This window comes from Hydra vulgaris, chromosome 03 (assembly GCF_038396675.1).
Source record: "Hydra vulgaris chromosome 03, alternate assembly HydraT2T_AEP".
Lineage (NCBI taxonomy): Eukaryota > Metazoa > Cnidaria > Hydrozoa > Anthoathecata > Hydridae > Hydra > Hydra vulgaris.
Genome location: NC_088922.1, coordinates 59,370,992 through 59,398,984, shown reverse-complemented (window position 1 = coordinate 59,398,984; position 27,993 = coordinate 59,370,992). Strand labels below are relative to the sequence as shown.

The following is a 27,993-nucleotide window of genomic DNA, read 5'->3' as shown; positions in this document are numbered from 1 at the left end:
AAGTTACCACTGTTTTAACTGTTTTATTTTCTATATTAAAGCTTTACCTAAATTTTTACATGTTAATGAGAAACCAGAGTTAAAAAAACTAAAAAATGTTTAATTTTCTTCTTGCTGATAACCGAAGTTGAACTTTCCTAACACTGTTGCAAAATAATCTAAAAAAGCATTTATAATGTATATATATATATATATATATATATATATATATATATATATATATATATATATATATATATATATATATATATATATATAAATATATATATATATAAATATATATATATATATAAATATATAAATATATATATATATATGTATATATATATATATATATATATATATATATATATATATATATATATATATATATATATATATATATATATATATATAAATTTTCTACAATATAATTTGCAGCTCGCGACACTTCAGTTAATCTAAAAACTTACACGCATGGAGGCAATAAAAATCACTAAAAAATTAAGTATAAAATTACCAATAGAGTCAAAAATATGTTTCCCAAAAAATTTTTCCAATGGGTTTTTCGTTTTTATATGAACCTGATCAACAAGTCCGACATTTAAAAACGTCAATGTCCGAAAAAGTTGTTGCTACTTCAGTATTTTCAACAGTATTCCCAAAAAACTAAAAGATTTCGCTGCTTTATTTTTACAAAAAATGTGTTATACTATAATATTCAAAAAAAAATTCAATAATAAACTATAAATATTAAATAAAATCAGATAAAATTATTGATTATATCAGGGGCGCCGTGAGCTTTCATGACTCCCGGGGTAAAGCAGCATGGGCGCCTAAGACCTTATAAGACTGCCTACTTTTAAAAAGTACTTAAATTAAAAGCATGTGTAATTATTCATTTTTATTTATAACATTGTTATTTTACATATTTTCATAAAACGTATCTGAATTAAATAACACTTGTTCAACACATTTAACATTAATCACTGATTAATAAACCGATTCTTTAAAATTATTATTGAAAATACTCTTTTCTTGTTTTTTACAAGCAAAAACTATTATTATTATTATTATTATTATTATTATTATTATTATTATTATTATTATTATTATTATTATGTCATCTTACGACAGTGATGTATCTAGCTCACTTTCAGCAGATTTCAACAAATGTCCGATAGACGCATTTGTTCTATTTGCCTAGCAATCTTTTTTTTTATCAACTTTAGTTTACTTAAAGGTTGTTCACCTTCTGCAACAGTTATTGGCATTGTATTGAAAACTTGAATTAGTATGCATATATATTGGAAAATAGGCTATAGACTTTTTGAGTATAAATTTTTAGAAAGTTTCAAGTTCTATATTGTCACTCCTTGTGCTTTTAGTATGAAAAAGAGTCTAAAGTTAGATTATTCACTGAAGAAGCTCAACTAAAAGAAGAAATTAGCGATTTGAAAATCACAAAAATTGTACTAGTTAATGGGAAAGAACTGCAAGTAAAGCATGTTGTTGAAATAACAATGAATGATGAAAAAGTACACACAGCTTTACCTGAGGCCACTAACTCAAGCCAGTGTAGTTTTGTCTATGAATGCTCACTAAAAGACACAAACAACATCGATGCTAGCCTGAAAAAAATTACCAGGTAAATGGCTTGAAGTATGACTTATATACACTGCATTGCTTTACTAGATGTTTTGAGTGTTTTCTACTCACAGGATACACATAGGTTTCGTGAACGTCGTTCTCAAAAAGCTTCATCATGTATGGCAAATTAGGAGTTTTTGAATTTTAGGAAATTAGAAATTAGGAGTTCTATGCTCATCTGTCCCTATCGTAACATCATTGAGACAAGCAAACACATCCAAAAAAAAAAGACTTTCCTGTTGATGTTTTGGAGTAATTAATGCCAGGAGATAACATTGTAAACTTATAAATCACATCATTTAAATATATCCAGGCATTGATGGCTACCATGAAGCTGTAAATTTTGTATGAATTGAGCTGATAAGTAGGAAAGTATATTTTTTCATGAAATTGTGCTATCAAAAACAATATGCTGGTATTTTAAATATGTATTATGTGAATTGTGTTTGAATTAACTTGATAAGATGTGAAGAAAAAAAATGCTTTTTTGATTATTTTTTTAATTGAATTATTTTATCATTAAAAAAATACAAATAAAAAACTTTTTTTTTAGTCAGAAATATATTTTGACGTTCCATGTAAGTTATTTAAATCTAATTTAGTAATATTTAATTAAAAAAATAATTTTGGCACAAAAATGGGAAATCTGACCCACCGGCACTTGTCATCCTTTTTCATTCGCCCAATATTTTCCAATTCCTATTCATTGTTGACTACTAGTTAGCCAACCAGTGATTTAGTTCAATAGCTGGCCTCAAATGTCATTGACATGAATCTTATAAAGAATTCGTTATATGGTACTGTGTTAAATGCTTTGGCAAAGTTGATAAAATTTGTAACAACCAGCTCCCCAAGAAAACTGATTCCGATAAAACGTTACAGGATTTTATCAGGTTTGTAAGGCAACCTTTGTGATGTCCATGTTGAGACTTTGAAATTACATTGTGCACAGTGTTTCATAATCCTGTTTATTTTAATTCTCTCCGTCACTTTGCACAGTGTAGAGGCGAGACACACAATCTTTAATTTAATAAAGTGTAAGCTGATTTTCTTTATAATAGTTAAACTTTTACCCTATAATATAAGGTTATATAAAACACTTGAAGACACTGTGAAGACAATAGAAAAGGTAAAACTACTTAAAATTTTAATATTTTGTAGCACTTCTGCATTTTTTTTCTTCGTTTGTTCACTTCTGGCGCCCATATTACCTCGGCGCCCGAGGCACGTATGCCCCGTTTACCTCTCCCTCACGACGGCTCTGAATCTTAGAGCTAGTAGTTTTTCAGATTAAATCAGAAAAATTAGAATAATTATTTTTAAATTTTAAATATATTTTTTAGAATAAAAGTTACAATATAAAATCAGAAATTAAAAGCTAAAAAAAGTTTAATAATGCTATGTGTGATAAAAACATAATAGTTAAACTATTCCAAAATAACGTTTACATATAAGCATTAGGGTGCATTGAAAAACAGAACTTTTTTAAAATTGCCTTGTAATAGCTCTAAATATATACTATATAATAAAATATCACTGAATTAACAAAAAATTTCGAAATTAAAATATTTTTAGAGTTGCCTCTAGTCCTTTAAACATTTTAGGGCCCCTAATATTCTGGGGGAAAAAATTCTTCAAAAGTAAATCAACCTGGTACTCAAAAGAAGCAAAATTTTGTAAAATGTTTAAAAATAATATTTGTTTTATGTAAAAATTATTATTTTGAATTTCATTGCATAATAACTATGGTTTTTCAACTAAAAATAAAAAAAGTGCATTTCTACAGGTTTTTTGATAATATTTTTTTTTTTAAAGTTTTTTATAAAACAATTATTATTTTCGAACTTTTTATAAAATTTCACTTCTTTTGAGTACCAGGTTGATCTAGTTTTGAAGAATTTTTTTCCCCCAGAATATTAGGAGCTCTAAAATGTTCAAGGGACTAGAGGCAACTCTTAAAATATTTTAATTTCGAAATTTTTTGTTAATTCAGTGATATTTTATTATATAGCATATATTTAGAGCTATTACAAGGCAATTTAAAAAAAAATATGTTTTTCAATGCACCCTAATAAGTATGGTCGAAAGTTTGGAAACCAACGAAAAAACAGGAATGTTCTTATAAATCAATATAGATTTGAAAAATATTATCTAGGAAAACAAGTTGTAAACAAAATTTAATTTACGTATAACTATTTCCGTTTTTTTAATTGTTGATTGTTTCTCATGGCAAAACTTTTATATGCGAACAATGGTTGTCAAAACTTTCATGACAAATTTTTATTATTCTCTTTACAACTCATAAAATCTCAATAAAAAATCTTAAATTTCAAAATCTTTTTGAACTAAAATGACAACTACAAAAAAAAGATTTAATAGCAATTAGATTTAAACGAGAGAGAAATTGATTTTAACACCCAAGTTAAGTTTGGTGTTTACTAAAATTTTTGAAAAATATCAACTTTTTTTAAATTTATTTTTAAAGAGAAATTTTTGTACTTTTAAAATTTCAACACTTAATAATAAGATTTTAAACATTATGGTCCAAAATTTAAAGTCTAAAAGTTATTTCCATCAAACTAAAATCCTATTATTTAACCAAACCTAAAAAAATGAGAACTTTTAAAAAAAATATAAAACCAATATGTAAAGCTTGCGGGCTGAGTTTAACCGTTTTCCATTTTTATCTTTGTGAATTAAAATCTTGAAACATCTTTTTCAGAACATGTTGAAATTTTATCAGGTTATTTTAAGGGTCAAATAGATTGATTTGAGGGAAGCAGTTTAAATTTCCTTGACTACCCGTAATCATGAAAAACAGTTTTTGCTATGTCACCACAACAAACGGTAGTTGTAATCAAGAATTTCTCATTCAAATCAGTCCTTTCTTTCTGTTTGTCATTTTAGTTCAAAAAGATTTAAAAATCTAAGAATTTTTATTGAGACTTTTCTCAAAGTCTTTTTATTGATTTGGTTTCATTGGTAACAGTACCCTAAGCAGTTTACAATCTTTTATAATTTTATGCAAGTTACTCACCATAGAGTTCTTTTACATTCCTAATACATATTTTCAGTTCTGTTTGGAATGGAGCTTTTTTTATTTTTTTAAATTTTTGTTAATATCCACCTTAAAAATATCCACCTAAAAATTCTTTACAAAGATGATCGTTACGAAGATGATCATATACTCTGAGAAAACCATGAAAAAAATCACACTAACATTGACTTTATTGACATTTATCTTTCGTTGTCACGAAATAATCGAATATTGTTGGATAATTACAAAAGTCCGTTGGATACAATTGTAGGACTTATTTATGACTATAAGTGTGTTATTGTATTAGATGATTTTCAACCTTTTTGACAAAAAACCTGTGATAAAACGCATCTTAAATTATTCACATAGCTTTATTTATTGTTCACTTCTGGCGCCCCTCGGCTTACTCAAAATATACATCACTTTTTATTCTAATCCTTGTTTAATATTTTGTCTCGAGTGATCATTTACCAGTATCAATTAATGTTGGACTCATAAACAATTTCTTCAAGGAAAATTGACAAAATAAAGTACGATAACTACATTCCGAACTATGCCGGAAATAACTAAACGCCTTTCAACCCCAAAGTTATTATCTTAAAATTCATATAATTTATGCGGTAGCAGTGTAGTGGTAGAGCGTTTGACTAATAAGAAAGAAGTTCTAAGTTCGATCCCCACCACGTTCCTGGTGGGGACACTACATTGTCGAGTAGTTGCAGGCACATACAAATCATTCCGCCAGAACCACCTAAAGAATAAAAACCAGAAAGTAAACACAAGCTAGAATCAGAAACCAGTTATTAATCAATGAGTGAAGGCAAATGATTAGGGTTGTCAGGAAAACAAGTTACAAAGTTAACTACCTGAGTAAGAGATTAAAAAACGCAGAAGTTATAGGCTTTAGTACCAGCAGGGTCAGTGATAAGGGATAGCGTGAAAATGATTTTAATCTTGATTTAAAAAAATATAAGTTAATAGTATTGTTTAATATTAATTGGAATGATTAAAAAAAAAATTAAACAGTTTTGAATAGACTGTTATAAGGCAAATATGTCAACTATTGAATGTTATAATAAAGCAAATATATTAACTATTAAAAGTTTTCATTACTAATACAAATGGAAAACATTTAACTATGATGATAACTATTTATCAAAGTGAAAATACAAAAAAAAATATTAGACTTTTCTATTAGTAATTCAAAGATTCAAACTTGGGTAATTTTATACTGATATTAAATGAGAGCGCTTAGCAAAAAATGGCTTTTTGACAAGCTTAGCAATGTTTGGAAAAAATAGCAGTGATTGGAATTTAAAAAAAAGCAGTGATTGGAATTTAAAAAATAGCAGTGATTGGAATTTAAAAAATAGCAGTGATTGGAATTTGGAAACAAGAAACTGCTAAAACGTTTCTGTCATATATACTGATGATACAACTTTAAAGTTAGAACTTTGCCTCTACGCTAATCAAAATAAAGTGTAAAAAACTATTTCATAAAATATATTATTTGCAAAGAAAGTAGTTTTTGTTGACTTACCTAAACCGTTTGATACAAAGTTAGGTATTTTCTGGTATTTTATAAATATAAAATAAATAGGAATGATGATAAAAATTGCTATTAAACAGTAGGTTGATTCCAGTGGATGATCAAAAAAAGGAGCTACTGTAAAATAAACAGAACTTAACAAAACTAAAATGGGCAACCCAAGGAACACCTAAAAAACAAAAACAAAAAATCATAAAAAATAATAGCACAAATAACTAAACTATACAGCTAAAAAAAAATAGACAAAAATATTTTGTGATTCTGGTCTTTAAAATTATTAACATAAGTTACTTTGAAAGGTCTTTCTATATCTGGTCTTTTATATCTCAGAAATAACAAGGATGATACTGTTACGCCAAGAAGTGCTGCGTTAATAAACGAAAAGTATTTCAGCAACGTTCCAAAGTTAGATGATTTTGGTATAAGCATAAGTAATGAAACAATGCACTATATACAAACATTTAAAAAATCTTTTTAAATAAATAAATAGTTGTTTTCATCTAAAAAACAAAAAATTAACTTGGAATTAACTTTTTTTTTTGAAGAAAATAATTCACCTATAAAAACACTCTATATTCAAGAGAGGAGCTAAGAGAGCTATGGGATAGTTAATTTTTTGTTAAAAACGGTATAAAAAAAATTTATTAAAAAAATTGAACGTTGGGGCATTTGTGACCATATAAATTTTGTTTTAGAAAAAATTAGCCACATATTGTTAAGCAATTGGTTTTTGTACTATTTTACCAATAACGTGACGCAATTATGCAATCGTCCCGTACACCACTTTGTCACGTGCGGTCTCATTTCCAAAAAACAACTTCTCATGAGGTGAGGTAACAATTTTATAAAAAATTATTAAATAAATTTTATTAAAAAAATTTAACAATCTTGAAAAATTTTTGACTTACAATAAACACAAGGGATGTGACCGGTGTGTGACGTTTCTTATGTATAAGCGAAAAAAGCCTTGGCACATGACCTTTTTGAGCAATTGCATTCAGCATTCTAAAGTAAGAACAATAAATTTGTTTATATTTTATGAAAGTTTTTTTATTTAATATCATTACAATTGGAAGCTGGTAGTTTAAAAATATTTACCTACTGCTTGATATCAAGCCTCCATTTGAAGCACCAAACGATGAACATGCCACCAATACAGGTATAATCAAAGCTGCTGAGCCATAAACTTGATTTCCAAATGTCTAAATAGACGTATTAATGTTTTTTTAGAGCGTCTACCAATGTAATTTTACATATAAAAAATTAAGAGCTTTGTAGGAATAGTTAAGAGCTTTTTTGGAATAATTAAGAGGTTTTTTGGATTAATTGAAAGTTTTGTTTGAATAATTAAGAGCTGTTTTGGCATAATTAAGAGCTTTGTTAAAATGATTAAGAGATATTAATATATTAATAATGAAATTCATTGTTAAAGTAATTAAAATCTTAACACAAAGGATAAAGCGCTCTTTTTACCCCAAGCTGATTGTGGTATTTTTTTTATTGAGTCCTACATTTATCCAAGTTGATAATATGTCGCAACTTTTTATTGTTTTCTACATTTACCCAAGCTGATAATAGGTGGCAACTTTTTATCATGTCATACATTTAAATGTTTTTGAAAAACATTTTTGAAAATTTTTTATCTGAAGTAGAGATGAAACATTCTAATGCCAACTACTCAAGTCGTATAAGAGCCTTAAGAATTCAGCTGTGGATGGAAGTTTGTGGAAGTTTAAGACATAGTAATAAAAAATAAAAAATAAAATGAAAAATAAAAGCCTGACGAAGAGGTACTTTAAGTCAGAATAAATAAACCTTTCTTTTAAAAGAATAATTAAGGGTGTGTGCTTTTATTTATTTATTAATTGCTATTATTTTATTTATTAATTAAGCTTAACAATTTAAGCAAAAAAAAATTTATTTAAATATTTTTTTCAACTAAATAAATTGCAGTCTTTATAAAAGTCTAGAAAAAATAAAATTTTCTGCAAATATTGTTTATGCATCTCGTGACGTGAGAATAATAGAGTTCTATCTCCCTTTTGTACTGTGAGATAATTTAACAAAATTTGTTAAATTCTCTCAACATCTCCAAACTAAAAATCGAAAGTTAAATTCTCGCAACATTAAAAATGGAGATAGAACCCTATTAATCTAACGTCACGATCTGTTAGCAGTAGTTTTTGATTTGGTTTTAAGCGTCTGTAGAAGTACTAAACACATTTACTTGCAAAAAATATAGTGAAACTGAGAACTTCACAAAGTGACTAAATAATCACCATAGATTTCATGAAAAAACACAACAATTTTACATATAATAAATTTTTCAGGTAATAATTGTAGTCATAACAAACGTGTCAGGAATTCAATTTCAAAAGTGCTTCGAAATAACACACATGAATATTCTTAATTATCATTTTAAAACAGTATTTCAATGACAAATAGTTATAACGGACATTGTTAGGAATCACTACTGATGAAGCTCCTGACATTGTAGATTTTTAGTCTAGAATGCAAACTAGGGTCAAGAAAGTTGCTCTGTAGTTGGTATTAGCTTTTTTATTTATATTTAGACATTGGCAACCCAAACTTGACCAGGCAGTTTGAAAGCTGTATTTGAGCACTTAGTTAAACAGGTTAATTATGTAATTATAATTAGTTAAAATTAGTTATATACAGTTTTCTTCTATTAATTCGAACAAAATTTTGTTTTGACCTCGACGCTGAACACAATAAATTGCTGCTTTACACTACTATGTGATGGTTATCTGCATGGAAATTTTGAAAAAATTTTTTTTGTTTAGAATGAAACGAAATAAAGATTTTTAAGCCAAATAAAAAGGAAACTCGTAAAATATTTCAAATGTAAAAGTTACAAAATTATTACTGCTAGAGATGTGCAAAAAAATGAAATTTTGAAACGCGGGTACATAGAAAGGTAAATTTAAGGCAAATTTGAGATTTACATAGTGCTCAAATGTCAAAGCATGCCAATAAATACCTTAAAGAGTACTCAAGTAACGATGCACAGAAATTGGATGTGTCCGTTCACTTCATGGAAGATTTTGCAAAAAGATCTTGATTTGCGTGTTTACCAAACCCAATTTGTTCAAGGATTGAAACCACACAATCCCCTAGCAAGACTTAGGTTCGGTCAATGGGCCTAAAACAAGATTGCCGTAAATTCCGGCTTTAATTAGCGAATTTTGTTTAGCGATGGAGCTCACTTTTCGCTGAATGGATACGTCAATAAACAGAACTGCCGTCTTTGCAGTGATAATAATTCATAAGTGTATGTTGAGTCACCATTACATCAACTAACTGATAGAAACGGACTGCTTGGTGTGCTTTATGGGCAAGTGGAATAATTGGTTTGTACTTCTTTCAAAACGGCTGGTTAGAATGTTACAGTTAATGATGACCGCTATAGAGCCACAATTAATAAATTTTCGTTTATTAATTGAACAACTATGATGTGAAGGAGCTGTGGTTTCAAAAAGACAGCGCAACATGTCACACACCTTGTTCCATAATTGATTTATTGAAGAAAAAGTTTGGTAACTGCATAGTTTTATGTTTTAGACCCGTGAGTTGGCCTCTAAGATCGTGCAATTTAACACCGCTAGACTATTTTTTGTGTGAAGTTACTAGTCTACGCCGATAAGCCCGAAACGATTGAACACTTGGAGGACAACATTCGCCGCGTTATTGCTTATATACGGCCACAATTGTTAGAAAAAGTTATTAAAAATTGGACCTCTAGATTAAACTACGTCCGAGCCAGCCGTGGCGGTCATATGTCAAAAGTCATTTAAATTATAATGCCAAAAAAACATCTTTCGAATAAATTAAATTTTTGAGTTTAAAAAAGTTATCTTTGTTTTATTCCATTTCGAAGTTCTTTACTCCTAAAAAAATACCTTTTACTTTAAAAAGGACGTTTAACTTTAAAATTCCATAAAATGCTAAGATTTTTAAAAAATAACTTAGATTTATTCAAAGATAAACATAAATGCTAAATATAAAGTCTAATTAAAATTACTATTCTTTTGATACAACCAGTTGTCGCACAAATCATATTAACAATTAGACATTTACACAACATAAAACATTTTCTTAGTTTGCATTATGGCCGCCATTTTGAAAACGTTTGTATGCTTTAAAAAGTGACAAAAATATGAATAGCAACATAACTTATTTGATTTTATCGAAAATTATGCTGCTTGAAGTATATATGTTTATGCAACACATTTATTTATAATTTTTTTTTTTTTTTCTAATCGTAATTACTTACCACTCCTACCGCACTTGAGTTAGCGATTTCCATTGGCGTCATTACAGTTAAGTATGCCGTATTAACAGTAACATAGAAAAATATAACCAACATCATTCCAATCCACATTGCAAGTTGAAGATCTCTAATAGGGTTTTTAAGTTCTGCTGATAATGCAGGTAAATTATTATACCCGCCGTAGGCCCAAAAACCTCCGTAAAAAGCATAGCAAATATCTGAGATGTTTGTCTTTGAACCTTTGAAAAGTTGCTTAAAATTTTGTAAATTACCTAGAAATAAAATTTTGTAAATTACCAAGAAAAAAAAAACTAAGTAAATAAAACAATACAGTCATTAAAAGATTTAAATCTTGTTACTTCATTAGAATAAAGCAGAAAAATTTGAAATAATATAATGGAATAGTAATGTTTGATATTTTTCTTTGATTATTGAATAAATCTTTTGAAAATATTTTTCGATCACGTTGTAGAAATTTCTGAATAAGATAATATAAACTGTTATTAAAAAGTTAATATTTTTTGAAAAATAGTTATATTTTCGATTGCGTAATAATATTTGTTACTTTTCCCGAAAAAAGTAAATAAAACTTTTGAACTTGAAATGTATCCCTATTATAGCTTTAAAGGCATTTTTTTTTAAGAAAATTATTCGGCTTTTGCTATAAATTAAGATTAAGCTAAAATAAAAATAAGAATTCATAAAGAATGAAAATTTTAAGCTATAATTATAAAAATATGAATTAATTCCTTAAATTTCTTTTAGTGAAAATATTTAAAAGTTAAAACGTTAATTTGAGTTTGGTCAATCAAAAAACGCAAATGAAAAGCGGAGAATAAGATGTTTCTTGCAACAACAAAAATATGAACACAAAAATTCGTTACTCGTGAGCTGCTACCACATTTGACAACATCAACTTCAGGTGCTCAAAATGAAAGGAATACACATTATTTTTTATATTGCTAACATTTAGCACTTCGTAGCGTCATTAATTTATTTTTTCTACCAAGCAATCGAAATTATTTGGGATTGGTAAAGAACGATTCATGTCTAGAAGATTGTTGAAGGTGTATATAAAAAAGGAAATTCATGATCTTTATTGGGAAAAACAATTTAAATTAGGCAGTTAGTCTGATTGGTGATGCTGCCTTACAAAAATTGTATATAATGTTAAAGGTATATATAATGTGTACGTACGCAGAGTCGGAAGGGAGATTTATAAACCATTAAGGTGTATAGGGGAAGTTGGGGTACAGTGGATTGAGGGGCACAGTTAATAAGAAGCATTTTCTTAAAGATTAGAATTTTGTTCATCTTGATAATGTAATCATTTTATCTACTCATATATCAGCAATCTTTATTTATAGTTGTTACCACATAATTTTTGACTACCGGTTTTCCGTAGGTAACTTTTATTTTTAGCTAAATAAAGTTAACTTTTTTATCTTCTATATTTTTTATGGAGATCATGATTGAAATAGTTTTAAAAGTTGAAGTTTTTCATTCGGATTATCAATATTTATGCTTCCTTTTAGTAGATTAGCTTTTCTTTTAACAACACTCATGTCCCAAGAAAAGAGACTTAAACTTAATTTATTATGGCGGGACATAGTAAATCGGGGTACAGTGAATCGGTTGATTCACTGTGCACCAGTAATGATCTTAAAGATAAAATTCATGCATTTTTAACAAACAAACTACATGAAAATGAGTTTATTAGTTTCAAGTTATGAATAATAATACTTGATTAAGTTTTTAATCTTTTAATATTTTTATAAGTTTTGTTATCAATAAAATTTTCTTCTCAATTTTCAAAATGTCTATTTTCTCAATTTTATACTAATCTAATTGATAAAAGTATGCCAAAAGTATAGTGTATAGTGTCTTTACTCCCTCAGCCTCAAAGTTATTTGGCTATGCCCCTATTCACTATCATTAATTCACAGCTTTGTTCATTAATTCACTGTGCCCCAGTACTGAGGCGCAGTGAATTACGTAACACAGCTCACTTTAAACCTTTCTGTGAGCTGTTAGATAATAAATATTTTGGTTTTTATGATTTCTTGCCATGAAGGACATACATCTCAATCCTTTCACTTTGAAAAAAAAATAAAATGCATATTTTAACTTTTGTTCAAATTGAAAATAAAGAAATCAATTTAGTACCCCATCTTCCCCTACAAGAGGAAAGGGAGGGTACTAAGTTGATGGTTTTGTTGTGTATGTACTTTATAAATGCCTTCTTACTCGACTAGCAAAATAAATCAAAAACTTTTCATTTTTGTTTACTTTAACCCAGTGCTGGATTATGAGGGAAGGAATGGTTTAGGGGCTATAACCCTGGGCCCTGCAATTATAGGGGCCCCAAAATAGGTTTTTTTTTTTTTTTACAAGTCCTTTTTTACGCTGTGGCACACAAAAAAGTCCTTTAAAAAAATAGCCCGGGGCCGCCACTGATTTTAAATACTGAAATTCATTTTAATCTGCCACTGAGCAGATTAAAATGAATTTGTACCTGCTCAAATTTCAGCCGGAGAATTGGCTTAAAAATTGGAAATAGAACCAGTTGAAATCAAATTTTCAGCTGGTGTAAGCTTAAGAAAAAAAAAGAGCGCAAAGTTCGATTATGAATGAATAGATAAATCATTGACAGATCGAAAAGAAAAATATCGAGTGGAATTTTTAAAACGCTTTGTTTTATTACGCAGTTATGTCATTAACACGTTTCGAGCAAATAGAACATCACCTTGGTCTCTTTGGATATAAACACAATATCAAAAAATTACATCAAAATGTTTTGATGAAATATCACTTGAAAATTTAAAACATGTACTTGCCTCAAAATATAAACCTCCTCTTCATTTAATTTTTATTCAAGCGTGAACAAACTTAAATTCTCCTGCGAAAAATGTTATATCGCTGAAACAAAATTAAAAAATCTTATCTTGTATTTACCAACATCTAAGTTATACATACGAAAGAAAATGAGAAAATTCAGTAATAGCGAAACATTGGAACAATAAAAGTATTCAAAAAGTAGAGATTATCCTGATTCAGACAGCGGCCTGAATCAGGATATCGGAGGTTGCTTACTTTCGGAAACTAACTGAACCAGTTTTTGCATCATTCACAATTAATTCAAGACTTTGCTGCCATTAAAGAACGAAAAGTTAATTTTTGTTGAACGTATTTGAAATACGCATTAATATGAAATTTGCCGGTGTGAAAATCTCAATTTCCGCAAAATCTTGGATATGCAATGTACATGAAATGTATTAAGAACTTCTAGAATTCTTCGGCTCAAGAAAAGCGGGGGATAAGCCTCCGCCCCGCAACCCTTCTCTGGCCTTTTTTTCCTTGATGTACCTTTTTGCATTTGGCTAGTAGTTTTTAATTATTATATATTTGAGCCACAAAGTTAACTTTTCTAGGGGCTCCATTTCTCTAGGGTCAGCTCTGCTGCAACCACTAGATTTTAGTTCTTGTAGCCATGTATAAAGAGTTTGACGCAACATACTTCAACAGTTTTATGCAGAGACATAATTCAAAACTTTTTTAAATAAATGTTTAAATGAGTCAATTGCTAGTAAAACTATTTAGCTCTTGTGAAGTTTTGATAAGTCCGTGAAGGGATTCCTACCTGTCAATGTTCCTTTTAGAAAAAATAACTTTTTCCACTTGACATATAAATAATCAATCAGTCGTTATTGCAAATTTAAAGTAGGTTTAATACTAACACCACCATCGCAGCCTGAGTCTTTATCAATTCAGCCTCTGCCACCATATTCACAAACATCAGTAACAACATAGTTTTAACCACTGTTAACTGAATGTACAGAAACAGCATCTAGCTTGAGCATACATTGCACAGCATCACCTTTAAAGTCAACTCTATAGTTAGCCTGCCAGCAAATAAACTTCAATGTTTTAGTAACTCCAGATATTCAAATGGAAGTTAAAAAAGAAAATAATTGCAATCGGCTCAATTCCTTGCAGCTTTGCAACAAGTGTTTCTCATCCAACATGTTGACAAAAAAAAAAAAAAATGAAAAATAGACGTTTCAAAGTTTAAAAGAAGTGCTTTAATAAACCTAATATAGTTGAACGATTGAAAATGCTGGCAACACAAAAGCAGTCAAACAAGTTAGAAAACATCGTAAGTTTAACTTTGATGATGAGCAGCAAACAATGTAAGCTTAACTTTGATGATCAAAAACGAATTTAAACCTCGCCAAATGACGGAGTAAAAAAAAAGGTATATAAATTTTGGTATCATGACGTTTACCACCCTCCATGGTAGACGTCATAGTATTAATATTTATGAAAAAAAGTGAAAGCTTTACAGAGATTGAAAAATTTACTTTATAAAATTTGCCTGTGTAAATTATACTTTGCAAAGTATGAGAAAACTAGATAAGTTGATTCCTCGCTACTAAAAGTAGCATGTAGTTCGTTTAAAAATAAACTTTGCAGTGTAAATTATACTTTGCAGCATCTGCAGCAGTTATTTGATTGGTTTCAAATGTACTCTGTTGTATCTAGATTTAACAAATTGTTATCAAAGAAAATTTAGTTTAATAATAATAAATAGAGTAAAACATAAAACGCTTTTGAATTTTAATATCAATGGATGGCTAATAAGGGGCCATCCATAAGGACGTCATGCAAATAGGGAGGGGGGGGAGGGGTCCAGATTAAAAGGACAAAAAAGGACAAGGGGAAAGGGGGGTTATAATAAAAGGACGTCACTTTAAATAATTTTTTTAATGTAAACATGTGTTTTTATGAAGTTAACGTAGGGGAATGTTATGCTTTTATTTATTGTAGTATAGAAAAGAAATTCGTGTTGATATTTATTTAAATTTTATTTTTGCATATATAATTATATCGAATATATTACAATTAATTATATATTGCTCGACCCTTGGTAGGTTCTCGTATCATATATATCATTAGTTGATCGCTACGGGTTTTCGTGCTAATTCTTATTGCGAAATTCGTCCCCAAGGACTTAGTGTTGATATCATTTATGGTTTTTAAATAGAGTTTTACAAATATTTGTTCGAAGGGAATTGCTTGTGTCGCAATTAATAATGATTTGCCAAAGGGAATTGGTCGTGCAGCATTCATTACATAAAGCATATTTTTTTTATTGTTTTTTCAATGTGTGGCAAAAGTGTCAAAGATCATTGTTGTCTGTATATTAAACGATGGATAAAAATAGTCTTCTAAATTCACTTATAAAATCTTACAATATTGCTCATCTGTTTGAAAGAAAAGCCGATAGTCCAAAAAAAGTCCATAATACATGGAATGAGATCAAGGAAAATCAAGGTTTGGAGGTTCAAGTAAAGAATTTGATCCAAAAGTATACCTCAATGGTCTTGAAACAAAAAGGTTCTTTAATGTCATTTTTGGCCCATCAAACAACCAAGCAATCTGTTCTTTCCCATGCCAGTTCTTCCTCTTTTGAGTTCCAGCTTTTTTCAAATCAATTTATTGAGCCAATAGGCGTTGTTGATACCACGTCAGATGCCTCTTGACACACCTTCCCAAGCACAGTTCAAATTAAGACAAAGAAGGCCAAGACTGATGCTCAAGACACAATCAAAGCAGAGATTGTTGTTTTGAATCAAGAAATAGTTGCTATGAAGAGCAGAAAAAGAAGTGGCTTATGGACCGATGTTGAACAAGAAACCATTAAAAAGAAGAAGGCCAATGTCCAGGATCTAAACAAGTTGATTGGCGATATAAAGTCAAAATAAAAATCAAGGGCTGAAAAGAAAACTGTCATGAATCAGGTAATATTTATCGCATCATATAATAATAAGTTACAATAATAATATTGTAGAAAATGAACATTAACTTATTTGTATAGTTCTTTCGGTACTGTAGGTGTTCTCTAACCACCCGGAAGTGAAAAAAGCTCTTAAAGTACGTTACGGAATCGGTTGCCCTACTATTGAGGTAGAAAAATCTGAGATATTGCGTGTCATCATTTAACTTGCTGAACATGGATCTACTGCCCACAAGAAAAGACAATCTGAAGTGTATAGGGTGAGAGTACAACTTTATATAATAAATAATTCTAATAGACTATATTAGGTCTTAATATAACTTTTCAGTCTCTGAACTTATTCACTGATTATTTTTTAATTACTTTTAAAGAGCCTCAAACCTTTGGATGAGCTTGGTGCCGAGCTCGAAAAAAGAGGTTACAATCTTAGCAGAAGTGCTTTATATACTCGTTTGCTGCCAAAACGGAGCAATTTGCTTGAAGAAAAGAGACGCGTCCACATGGTTCCAGTCAAGTTGATGCGGGCTCAAAATGACCTCCATTCAAGTCACGTGGATGGTCTATTTTTTACAGCAACTATAAAGAATGTGGAAGAAGTTTGCTCTTTTTTGGGGCCCAAGGATGTGTGCTTTATTTTTAATTCAAGACGATAAAGCTCGGATCACAATTGGAATCACCGCTGCCAACAAACAAGCTCCTATATTGATGCATATGGAGTTTCTTTATTATTATGGAGTTTTTCTTCCTGATCATGATTGGTTTATCACTGCAAACCACAAACACATCCCGTCCGTCTACGCTGGTATTGCAATCAAACCAGATGGGCTTGGAAAATCTGACGCAGTTATCTATTACTATTCGAATAGCAACATAAGTGGGACAACTTTTTCACAAGTTTCCGGTCCCACTTATGTTGCTATCTGGAAAGCATTCATCTGGATTCTGGAAAGCATTCATCTGGAAAGCATTTATCTGGAAAGCATTCATTATGTTGCTGATCTGGAAAGCATTCATCATCGACAGCGTATACTTATGGACTTTGAGCGACTTTTGCCAGATTTTGATTCTATCACAAAATATCCTTTGACCAAGTTGGTCAAGTCAGTGGTTGTTTTCAGTGTTAATAGTGGACCAGATGAAAATCCACGATACGCTAAAGTCATCGAAACTGGTATAGCCTTCTTTTTCAAATTTTTTATTGCGATCTATCAATACAATTATGTTTCTTCTATTTTAAATATCTGTTTTGTTTATACCAATTCATCATTTTCTTACAAATGATTTAGATGCCTTATTCATCATGACGAATGCGTCAAGACGGAGTGTTTTCAATCGAGCCGAGAGAAGGATGGCTCCACTGAGTAAAGAGTTGGCGGGATTGATCTCACCTCATAATCATTATGGACCTCATCTAGACTCTAAAGATATTCAAATTTATTTTTAATATCAACTGTTTATCAAAATACAATATATATACAAGGCGTAAGGAGTTAATTATCTGTATTGCGACTTATATTTAAGGCAGGACAGTGAATCTTCTTTTGGAGAAACACAACTTTGAATTTGCTGGAGAGAGCTGTGCCTCGGTCTTTTCAGGTCTGATGATTGACCAGTTTCCAACGGTGGCCGAGTATATCGATCCAGACAAAAAAAAGGAGCTCATGTCCATCATCTCTTATCAAAGGATCAGGACTGGTTTGCCTCTCATGTGCGCACCAGTCCATATTTCATGCAAATTGTGAAATGTGAAGATCCCAGATGTTGCGCTTTGAAAAGAAACTCTTACTTCCATGTTATTCCTGGTCAATTTCTGCCTCCACCAATTCCAATCAGCCAGTAAGAAGATGGCTTGAAAGCTGTATCCATTTCAGACGTCGTCAGCAAGAATTGTTTTCTTTCTGTATTTTTTCTTATCACTTTCAATATTTAGAGCACCATTCCTCGATCATTGAAATCATTCAAACCTCTTCCTTACGATCTGTTTTGTCCCTCTGTGCAATCAAGTTTGTCTCAGAAAATCTGCAAGCACTGTAACTTGTACTTTGCCTCCCATGTCATGCTCAAAAAGCACGTCAACTTTACTCATTCCAATGTTATCAACCAAATGGCTATTACTCCTTTGTAAGTCAGGCCTGTTCGCATTGCCCCCAAGCGCAAAAGAGTAGTTGCAGTAGAAGGAAACGCGGCCTTTGCTGAATGGTTCGATGAGGACAAAATCGAAACGGAGGGCCTTCATATTCCGAATGATTCAACTATTTCTGACGAACTAGACTGCTCTTTTCCAATCATATTAATTGACGATCACTTAAAAAATCCTTGGATAGATGATGAATGAAGCAAGCTCCCATAATACACTTTTTTTCAGAAAGGTAAAAGAGCAAAAATATACGTGGAAATATCTAATCAGATTCTGAGTGATATTTAAACGGAGGGGGGGGGGTGAACTCAATTTGATGACGTCCTTTTTAAGGGGCTATAGGAAAAAAGGACAATCGGTGACAAAGGGGGAAGGGGTTCAAAAAATGCCTAATAAATAGTGACGTCCTTTATGGAAGGCTAACTTAACTGAAAATGTTCAGAAAAGATTTTAAATTGTTTTGTTAGTTCAAAACATGACTAATAACTCGAACCTAATTGCTTAACATAACTACGATAATAAACTTTGATAATAAGTAGCAAACAAGAAACAACAGCGGCTTTAACAACAACAACAGGAAACCATTTAATTCTAAAAAGTGGCACAAAGATTTGAAAAAGCTTCAACAAGTTTAAATAGTACGTGTTACCAATGTAAAAATTCAAAATGCAAAAATTGTTAAATATGCATACAAAAGCCTTATGCAAAAGGCACCGCGTTTTATTGCAATAAAAAGTGCCGCACAAGTGAAAGTTCAATTCAACCCCCAGAATCTCTCAACGACTCATCATCATCACAAGAACAAAAAAAAATGTATTAATGATTGTTTTTATAGATGTTTTCATTGGTTGCTCTCTTTTGATTAAGTGATTTTTTAATTACCCATCGGTTTTCATATTTCACTCTTCCAAAATGTGAAGATAGAAAGATAGTTAATTTTTCAATTAAACTTTCCTTAAAAATTTGTATAAATTTAAGTTGGCTACCAACTAAATCTAAAAAATTAAAAAAAAGTAAAAAAAAATACTTTTTTTCTTATTTGTGGAAGGTTCAACTTTTATAAACAATAAAATACGTACAACAATGGGATAAAAGTTTTTTTTAATTTGCTCTAGTTTTGTTTTTTAAAAAGAGGTAAACTTCCAAAAATTTTAAAAACTCCTTAGCAACGGCCTTAGCGACAGTTGAGACCTCTTTTCTCCATAACTATTAGGCAGTTTTCTGACAATTTTCACAGCACCTTAAGCAGGTTTTCATCTACACCATTTGTCTTTGTAATTTTTTGTTTTTTAAAAATCTTGTTGAATTCACCAGAGTTATCAAGCATTTAAGTAGATATTACTATAATTTAGGATTTAAAAATTTAAAAACATATATAAGAAGGCAAGAACAAGGCAAAAATGAAAAATTATAAAAGAAAATCTCTTGAGGCGGACATAACTTCAGAAAAAACACCAACATTTGCATTTAATAAAGACACTGTAAGTCTTGTTATTGAAAGTCCAAATTCACCAGCTTCTTTTAGTAAAATTGATTTTTTGATCTGTATCTTTGGTGAAAGTAACAAATAACATTCAAAAGAAAGAAAATGATGATTTTCTTTTATGAATATTCCACCACCAATGAATTGAAAACTATTTGAGACAGCAAGCAAAAACTTGCATGATTTAGATGTTGAGGTTGGGGAGAAATTAATGAGAACGGGTGACATGAATTTCGTTGAAAATTGAACCTCGGAATGATGTCAACTATATTAGAAAAACTTGAGGTCGCCAAAAAAAGGAATAGTGTAAAAAATAGTAAAAGGAATTATGCTGCAAATATTTAAAAAGGAGTAAGGTTTCTAATTTGTTAGTGCTGTTTTATCAGAAATAGTAATGTTGTTAAAAAATAAAAACCGGAATAAACAACCTTATTTCTTTTTAAAGAACAATTTAATATATTTAATAAATTTATTATAGCTCGTACTTGTAAGTATAAAAATGTGTATGGTTCACAAAAATATTTTATCTTTTTTAATTGATAGACTTCCTACCAAAACCAAAAACCTCAGTCGGTGAAGCGACACTCCTTGCATGTTTTAGTTAAAGTCATTCGATATTCGCACACAGCTTCGTGTGACTAACCCTTTAGTAACGTTTAGAGAACTTAACAAAAGCTTCTTGTATACTTTAAAATTTTTAAAATAAAATGAAAAATTTTTTGATTTGTTAAATTAAACAATTGAAATTTAAAACTTGTTAAATTGATTGCATTATTTATTAACTATAAGGAAATTTAGTTTGGCAAAAGTCAAAGTAGCATATCGTGACGTGAGAATTGCAAGGTTCTATTTCCATTTTTCCATGTTGAGAAAATTTAATTTTTATTTTTTATTTATTATAGTATTTTTATATTTATAGTTATATTATTTTAATACAGTAATCTTATAATTATTTTTTATATTGTTTTTGTTAATTTCAATTAAGAAAATTTTCAATTTTATTTAATAAAATTAGAATTCTAAATATAATTTTTTTTTCTTTTCATTTACTCGACTACATTATCTGTTATTGAGAAGAAAACATCGTAATAGCAAAGCTGATCGAGACGAGTTCCCTTCGTATCAAAGTACTTACTCATACGCTGAGTAAGCGAAGCTAGGATTCGAACTTGCAACAATGACTGCTACGGCCGTGGTTGCAGTGTTGATAATAATTCAGAACTTTAACAGCAATCTAACTAAGTGAGCTATCACTTTTTGCATGTTCTGGTTAGTTAGATCACATTAATTTCATTTGCAACAACATTCCTTCATTTTGTTTTTGACAATATTCATTAGACTCATTTGCGACAATATTCCATGTTCTGTTTTTTGACAATCAAAATGCGGCAATTTGCGACGTTATGCCTAATGCTGCTTTTTGACAATCAAAAAATGCAACAATCGCTCATTGCGACATTCTAAATTTTGCGATAGTGTTCCCCATACTTTTTTAAAGCTGGTTTACACAGAGAGTTTTTTTGAATTTTGAGATTTTGACAGTTTCTTTGATGGTAACATATAAAATTGATAAATAAATAATAAACGAAGGAGGTCTTAAAATAGAGGTGGAGAATTTTCAGAAAGTTAATAAACGTTCTCTCTTGAGTATGAAACACCTGAAAGTATTTGCAAATTCATAAAAAATTATTAAAAAACAAATATATTCAAGATTCAGAAAATATAGTACTTAAGTCGCAATTATATTTTATTAGTGGGGGCTGCTATGTTAAGATTACAACTTTTGTGTGCACAGGTGTGTTGGAAGCGACTTTTTGCTTTTAACTTGTTCTTTAGGTTATAACTAAGAAGAAAAAGATGGGTGCTAAAAAATTTTACATTTTGAGCCGGAACCCATGACGTCAAACTTATTACAGCCAACAAAAAAAAGTAATTGTAAATTTAAAAGATATGCATGCTATACAAAAGAGCTTGTCAAGGGGAACAAAAAATATTTAAAAACCATATTTTTTTGTTTTTTAATGAACCAAGGTTGTTAAGCATTGTCATCTTGATTTTTTGGAATTATATAAATAATATATCAACCTTGGCTAAACTAAGATGGAATCTCTTCTCAAAGTACCATCAAGATGCCGCGCAGTTACCACAACCATAAGCGCTTTAAAATAATATTTAGAACTCATTATGTATGCTGTGTTAAGAAAATCTCAAAAACCTTTACAAAATTTTTTCAGAGTGAATCCTCCCGATTTTATTCTTTATCTTTATAAATCTCAAATCTGGGACGGAAAAAAAAAAAAAAAAAAAAATTTATATATATATATTGATGCCATTGTGATATACATACATGCTAATACAGTCCTGAACTTTTTTAAAAAAAACGATACACCACTTTACCTTTTATAATAAAAAGCATTTAAAATGGCATTAGCCAATACGGAAAATCAAACGAATTCAACAACTTCAAATTTCATTTAAAAGACCCTTTATGCATATATTCAATAGATAATTGCTTTGAATATAAATTTACATTAATAAAAATTCTCTATTAAAATTCAACTGAATATGCAACAAAACTGAAATGAAAAATCTAATTTTTTTAGTGCCGGTCGGTATATTCTGGGTTTGTTATTTATACGCTCTGTAAGGTGATATATTTTGGGAAAGAAACGTTTTCATCATATGGTTTTTATATATTTTTTGTTCCGCTTGAAAAACTCTTTCGTATAACATATATTTTTTAAATTAACGAATTTTTATGTTTGTTGATTGTAGTATGTTTTACGTCATGGGTCCCGGCCCCAAATTTAGAAATTTTTTGGCACCCTTTTTTCTTATTAGTTTTAACCTAAAGAACAAGTTGAAAGCAAAATATTGCTTCTAACACTATGCACACGAAGTTCACAGTGACGCTCACTATATGAACCCTAAAAATATCTTTTTAATGTAAAATATATTTTTTTTAAATTGTATTTTTAAATAAAATGTGATTCTGAATGGTGTGTTTTGATGTATCTGATGTTTAAAAAATTACTTTAAATTACGCCAATAAAAAAAAATCGTGGTTCAAACTCGCGATCCAATGTCCGCAAACAGTGGTAATATGTACGTTGTTTCAAATACATATTTTAAAGTGAGTTTTTGCTAAATTCATCTCCGCGGACAATTTTGTAGAATATTATTTTTACTTTTTTATATATTCAAAAAGTTTTACCTTGGGTAAGTTTCACTATGCCAGTCGCTGCGATCATCAATAACGCCAAAACATTTATTGTAGTAAACATATTCTGTACAATTGTTCCAAAATTAACACTAATGCAGTTTACGATAAATATTACTCCTAAAATGAAATGAAAATAAGCCATTCAAAAATTTACTTTTACATAGTTTTATTTTTATTACTAAATAATTCTTGTACCAATAATTATAGCTGCAATTATTTTAATGTATATTTCGCCTACTTTTGCGGCAGAAACAATGTAACTTGCGCATGTTAAAACTATCATAACAAATGTCATTGGAGATAATATAACCACACTTATAAATCCATATATAAATGCAGGTAAATCTCCGAAACCTTCGTATATGAAACTGTAGTCGGAACCGGATGACGTCGGAAACATTGTACCAAGTTCTACATAACATAATGCAGAAAATATTGCAAGCATTCCGCTGCATATCCAAACAATAAGTATTAAACCTGAACTGCCAGAATGCATTGCAACTTCACTTGGAGATACAAAAATTCCACTTCCGATTATTGTCCCCATAAGAAGGGCAATGGCACCAAATAATGTAATTTGCCGTTTAAAACCTTCATCTTTTATTGTTTGATGTAATAAACTTTCGGAATCATCGTGACAACTGTTTTCGGTCAGGCTCCATTGTGTAAGTCTATCATCAATACCAGTGCTGCTCCCTTCAATCATTTGCCTTCAACGCAGAGAATTAACTAATTATTAGTGGTTTCTTTCATGTGTTTTAATTAAAACTAAGTTATTACAAGTATAAGAGAAAAATATTACAAATTCTGGTAATATTTTTTAATTTTTTTTTTACTACTATTGAAATTTACGTGCATAGCTTCAATTGTATAAAACATTTATATGACGCATAAACAAAATATTCTCACCTCTTTTTGATATCTTTAAATCACATTTTATATTAATCTGTCTAAAAAACCACAAAATATGTCAACCAAATGTCTGTCTAAAAAACACAAAAATGTCTTTAGTTTATAAGTTGCTACGACTTAAGTTAACTAGATACCAATAGATTTTACAAAACTTTAATTTTAATTAACATTTAAAAAGACAATTCAGAAAACATGGTTTTAATGATAAAATAAAAAAATTATAAGTTATAAGTCACGACAAATCACTTTTTAAGCTGTCTCAAGTTGTGGTTTTTACTATTTAATTATCAGCACCTTGTTTTCTTAATAAAAACGGCATAATTAAAATTTTAAATAGACATATTAACAGATCATTTATCATTTTATCATTTGAGTTTTTCAAATTTACCAAAGAAAACAAAGAATTGATGTAAAAATTATTAAATACTTATTGAAAGTTTATTAAATTTTTTTAAATTATTAAATCACTTTTTAAAAAATTATTAAATACTATTTAAAATAAATTATTAATAAGTAAATCAAACTAGGTTTTTTTTTTTTTTTTTTGCTTTATATAAAACTAGCTGGAGTTACCCGGCGTTGCCCGGGCTAATATTTAAACTGGCTTACCTGATATCTGTACACAAAAATGGGCCCAAAAAATGGTCCCCCCTGACCCCGGGGTCAGGGGGGCCCATTTTTGGGCCCCCTTGACCCCGGGGATCGGGGTACGGGGTCAAAACCCAGCTAAGAACCTTCTCCCCTTCGAGGACTACCCCCATGCCAAATTTCATCGAGATCGGTCCGGCGGTTTGGATTTCTATAGAGAACAAACAAACAAACACACACACATTGCCCTTTATATATATTAAGATTTCATAAATGATTCATAAAAACTTACTTAAAACATTATAAATGCGGCAATGCGTTTTTTCGCCTATTTAAATTGATCGACAGGTTTTAAATTTAATCTAAAAACCTTTTAGAGTTCGAAAGTTATGACTTTTGAACACTAAAAAATTTATAACCCCCTTATTTTGGGAGTCTGAAAAATTCACATTCATAACTTTTAAAAACTCAGAGACTATTAGATAAAAAAAACCTGTCAATTAATCTAAATTTAGTATTAGGTAATAAATTTAAAAATTTTTATTAATTCTTTACCCCTACATTTGGGGTTTGGGCCCAATCCTTTTAGGGTAATATTTTTTTCCGAAGCTCCAATCGCTGCAATATCTTGGAAAACATTCTTATTTGACATAAGTATTAACATAATTGAATTTGGAGTTTTAACAACTCTTGAAAGTGTCATATCGGAAACGTTAAAAAGTTCTGTGTCTGCCTCTGGGTCTTATGAAAAAGATGGATTAATAAAAAGATTCAATTCACTAATGATTTGTTCTTTTCCATCAGTTTTTTTATGATTTAAGATTAGTAGATTTTTTGTTAAAAAAAATGCATTTTTTTTCAACAAACAATCTACAAATCTTATAATATTATCAGAAAAATTTATTTTCATATGTTCATATAATAAGCCGAAACGGCAGCCCAGTAAATTTTTTATTTAACGGTCTACCAGCTCAGAATAATATTAAATTTTTGAAGTGCCAAAAAAAAAACCCTTTAAATTTTTTACACAATAGTCAATTAATAATCATTTTTATAGTTTGCGCCACCTTACACCACGGTAAATTGGCGTACTTTTTTTTAATGTTCCTGTTAGACCCCCTAAATTTTTTTTAAGTACCCAGTTGGCATTCGTCGTCCGCAAGACGTCTAGAGGATGTTACAATTTTGTCCGTCCGTCCATGATTTGAATTGTACGTCCTACGGACGTCTAATGGACGTCAGTTTTACACAGTTTAAACTGCATGAAAATAGACGCCCATACGACGTCCGTTGGACTGCGTTATACACGAATGAAATATATCGTCCGTTAATTAAAAACCCAAGGGCATAGTTTTAGTGAAATTAAGGTTCGCGGCTGCCGTACTGTAGAGTAAACAAACCGAGCATTTATTATTATTATTATTAAATATATACAATTTTTTTTTTTTAATCTTTACAAATTCGTAATATATAGTAGAATCGTTTACAGAGTATAGTAAAATTAAAAAAATCACAAAGTTATGTTATACAAAAAATATAGAAAATAAAACTGTAAAGTATTAGAAACTACTTTAAAAAACGCGGGAAACTTGCAGAAGACCGATGGTCTTGTCATCAAGAAACCGCTATGCGTTATTAAAATTTTCGTATACTTTAATTTAAAATAAGTTTATATTTAAAAATAATTTTATCAGTTTCGGCAGAATAAAAATAAAAAATGCAAAATGCAAAAAACGAAGAATGCAGACATAAAAGAAGTTTTTGATTTTTTAAATTTTATTTCAATACACATAAATATAAGTGGGTACACATTTTGCGAAATAGGTAATATATATTCGTTCATGTGTTGATAAATAAGCCTATTATTTATTATTTGTTTTGTTGTTGTTTTTGAGTCATTTAGAGTTTTTAGAGTTATTAGAGTTTACATTGGTTTCGGAACAAAGTTAGTTTTATACATAGTTTTAAATGTTTTTGGGTTAATAAAAATTCATAAAGTTGGTAGTGTTTAAAATGAGATCTTTTAATAACGTTTTAAGAATATTTAAGTGTTTCGATTTTTCCAGTTGAGTATTTTAGGATATTAGTTTGTTATATAGACAAGAACCACGGTACAAAATGGAAAAGCGCGAAAGATTAGTTTTTTTAAAAGGTACGTTGAAGTTTCTCGTTCCTCTAGTATGGTATCTATTTTTGCTATTTTAGAAGAAATTCTTTGAAAAGTGAGAAAGAACAAGTCCAAGTTTATATTTGAGCATAAACGATGAATTTTGGTATATATTAATTTGATATACATTCAATGCTTTCAAATTTTTTTAAAGTGACTCAGCATGCGAGTCTATCTTTATTTAATCTATTCTTGCAGCATGTTTTTGTTTTTTCAATATAGTGTGGTTAATTTGGATTTATGAGTACTCGCCCATGCAACACAAGCGTATATATAATAACTTTGTATGAACGAGAAGTATAGGAACTTTAAATTATCAGAAGACAGTATAGAACTTGCTTTGTAAAGGATACCAATGTTTTTTGATATTTTGGTATTTAATATATCTATATGTGATTTCCATGAGATGTTCTCATCAATAAGTATCCTTAGAAAATTAATTGTTTGACAAACAAATTTTATTGAACAACTTTTTTATTGAGACCTGATAGAAGAGGGCAACAAATCATTGTTTGTCATTCAGTAAAAATGAACAATAGTTGGTTGCCCCCTCAAACAGGTCTCAAAAACAATCAGAGGAGCTCCGATGTCCAACAATTACTTTAATCCCTGTTTAACAACACAATTTCCTCGATAGTCTGCTGTTTAACAAACACTGTGATTTTCTTTTGCACAATTTTAATTTCCGAACCAGTATCTCCATGTTAACGCTTCATATTTAAATCCAAAACTTTATGTGCGTTTTTTAAATGACGAAGCAGCCCACTTGTCGAAAATCCTTTGCACATTATCTTTACATTGCACTTTTTGCAAATTGCAGATCTGCCAGATTTTTCTTTACAAAAATACTGCCATCCTTTCGATTCATTTACAATTGACATGGTATAACTAAATTGAATCGTAAAACAACTAGAGGTAAAGTTGTAATATTTCTTACATATGTATGTTATCTTACGCATGACTTTAAATGTTTTTGCTTGCCGTTTTTTAAATACAAAAATTATTAAATATTTCAATGCAGAAATAGTTTAACTTTTCAACAATTTAGAAGTTTAAAAATCAAACTTACCGTTTTCGTCCCAAGAAATCTTTTTTATTTTTTACTCATTTTTAATAATAACGAGAAAGAAGAAAACATTGCACCGCAAATTGCAATGTGTTCCTTGAGTTAGATAGTTTA

General features: G+C 29.6%; 1 protein-coding gene across 2 annotated transcripts; it reads right to left on the bottom strand.

The window, feature by feature from the left end:
• Nucleotides 1-39: 39 nt before the first annotated feature.
• On the bottom strand, nt 40-27,969 carry LOC100207577 (b(0,+)-type amino acid transporter 1). Of its 2 annotated transcripts, XM_065791959.1 has the most exons (10): nt 27,883-27,969; nt 24,056-24,132; nt 23,342-23,856; nt 23,138-23,263; nt 10,510-10,778; nt 7,314-7,417; nt 7,124-7,220; nt 6,507-6,662; nt 6,207-6,384; nt 40-158 (listed from the first exon to the last, which is right to left on the bottom strand). In XM_065791959.1, exons 3-10 carry the CDS (start codon nt 23,850-23,852, stop codon nt 100-102), a joined length of 1,500 nt encoding a protein of 499 aa, XP_065648031.1. In that variant the 5' UTR covers nt 23,853-23,856; nt 24,056-24,132; nt 27,883-27,969; the 3' UTR covers nt 40-99. The 2 variants fall into 2 exon arrangements, with proteins under 2 accessions (XP_065648031.1, XP_065648032.1); XM_065791960.1 differs by lacking the exon at nt 6,207-6,384 and having other exon boundaries at nt 54-158.
• Between the last annotated feature and the right edge of the window lie 24 nt (nt 27,970-27,993).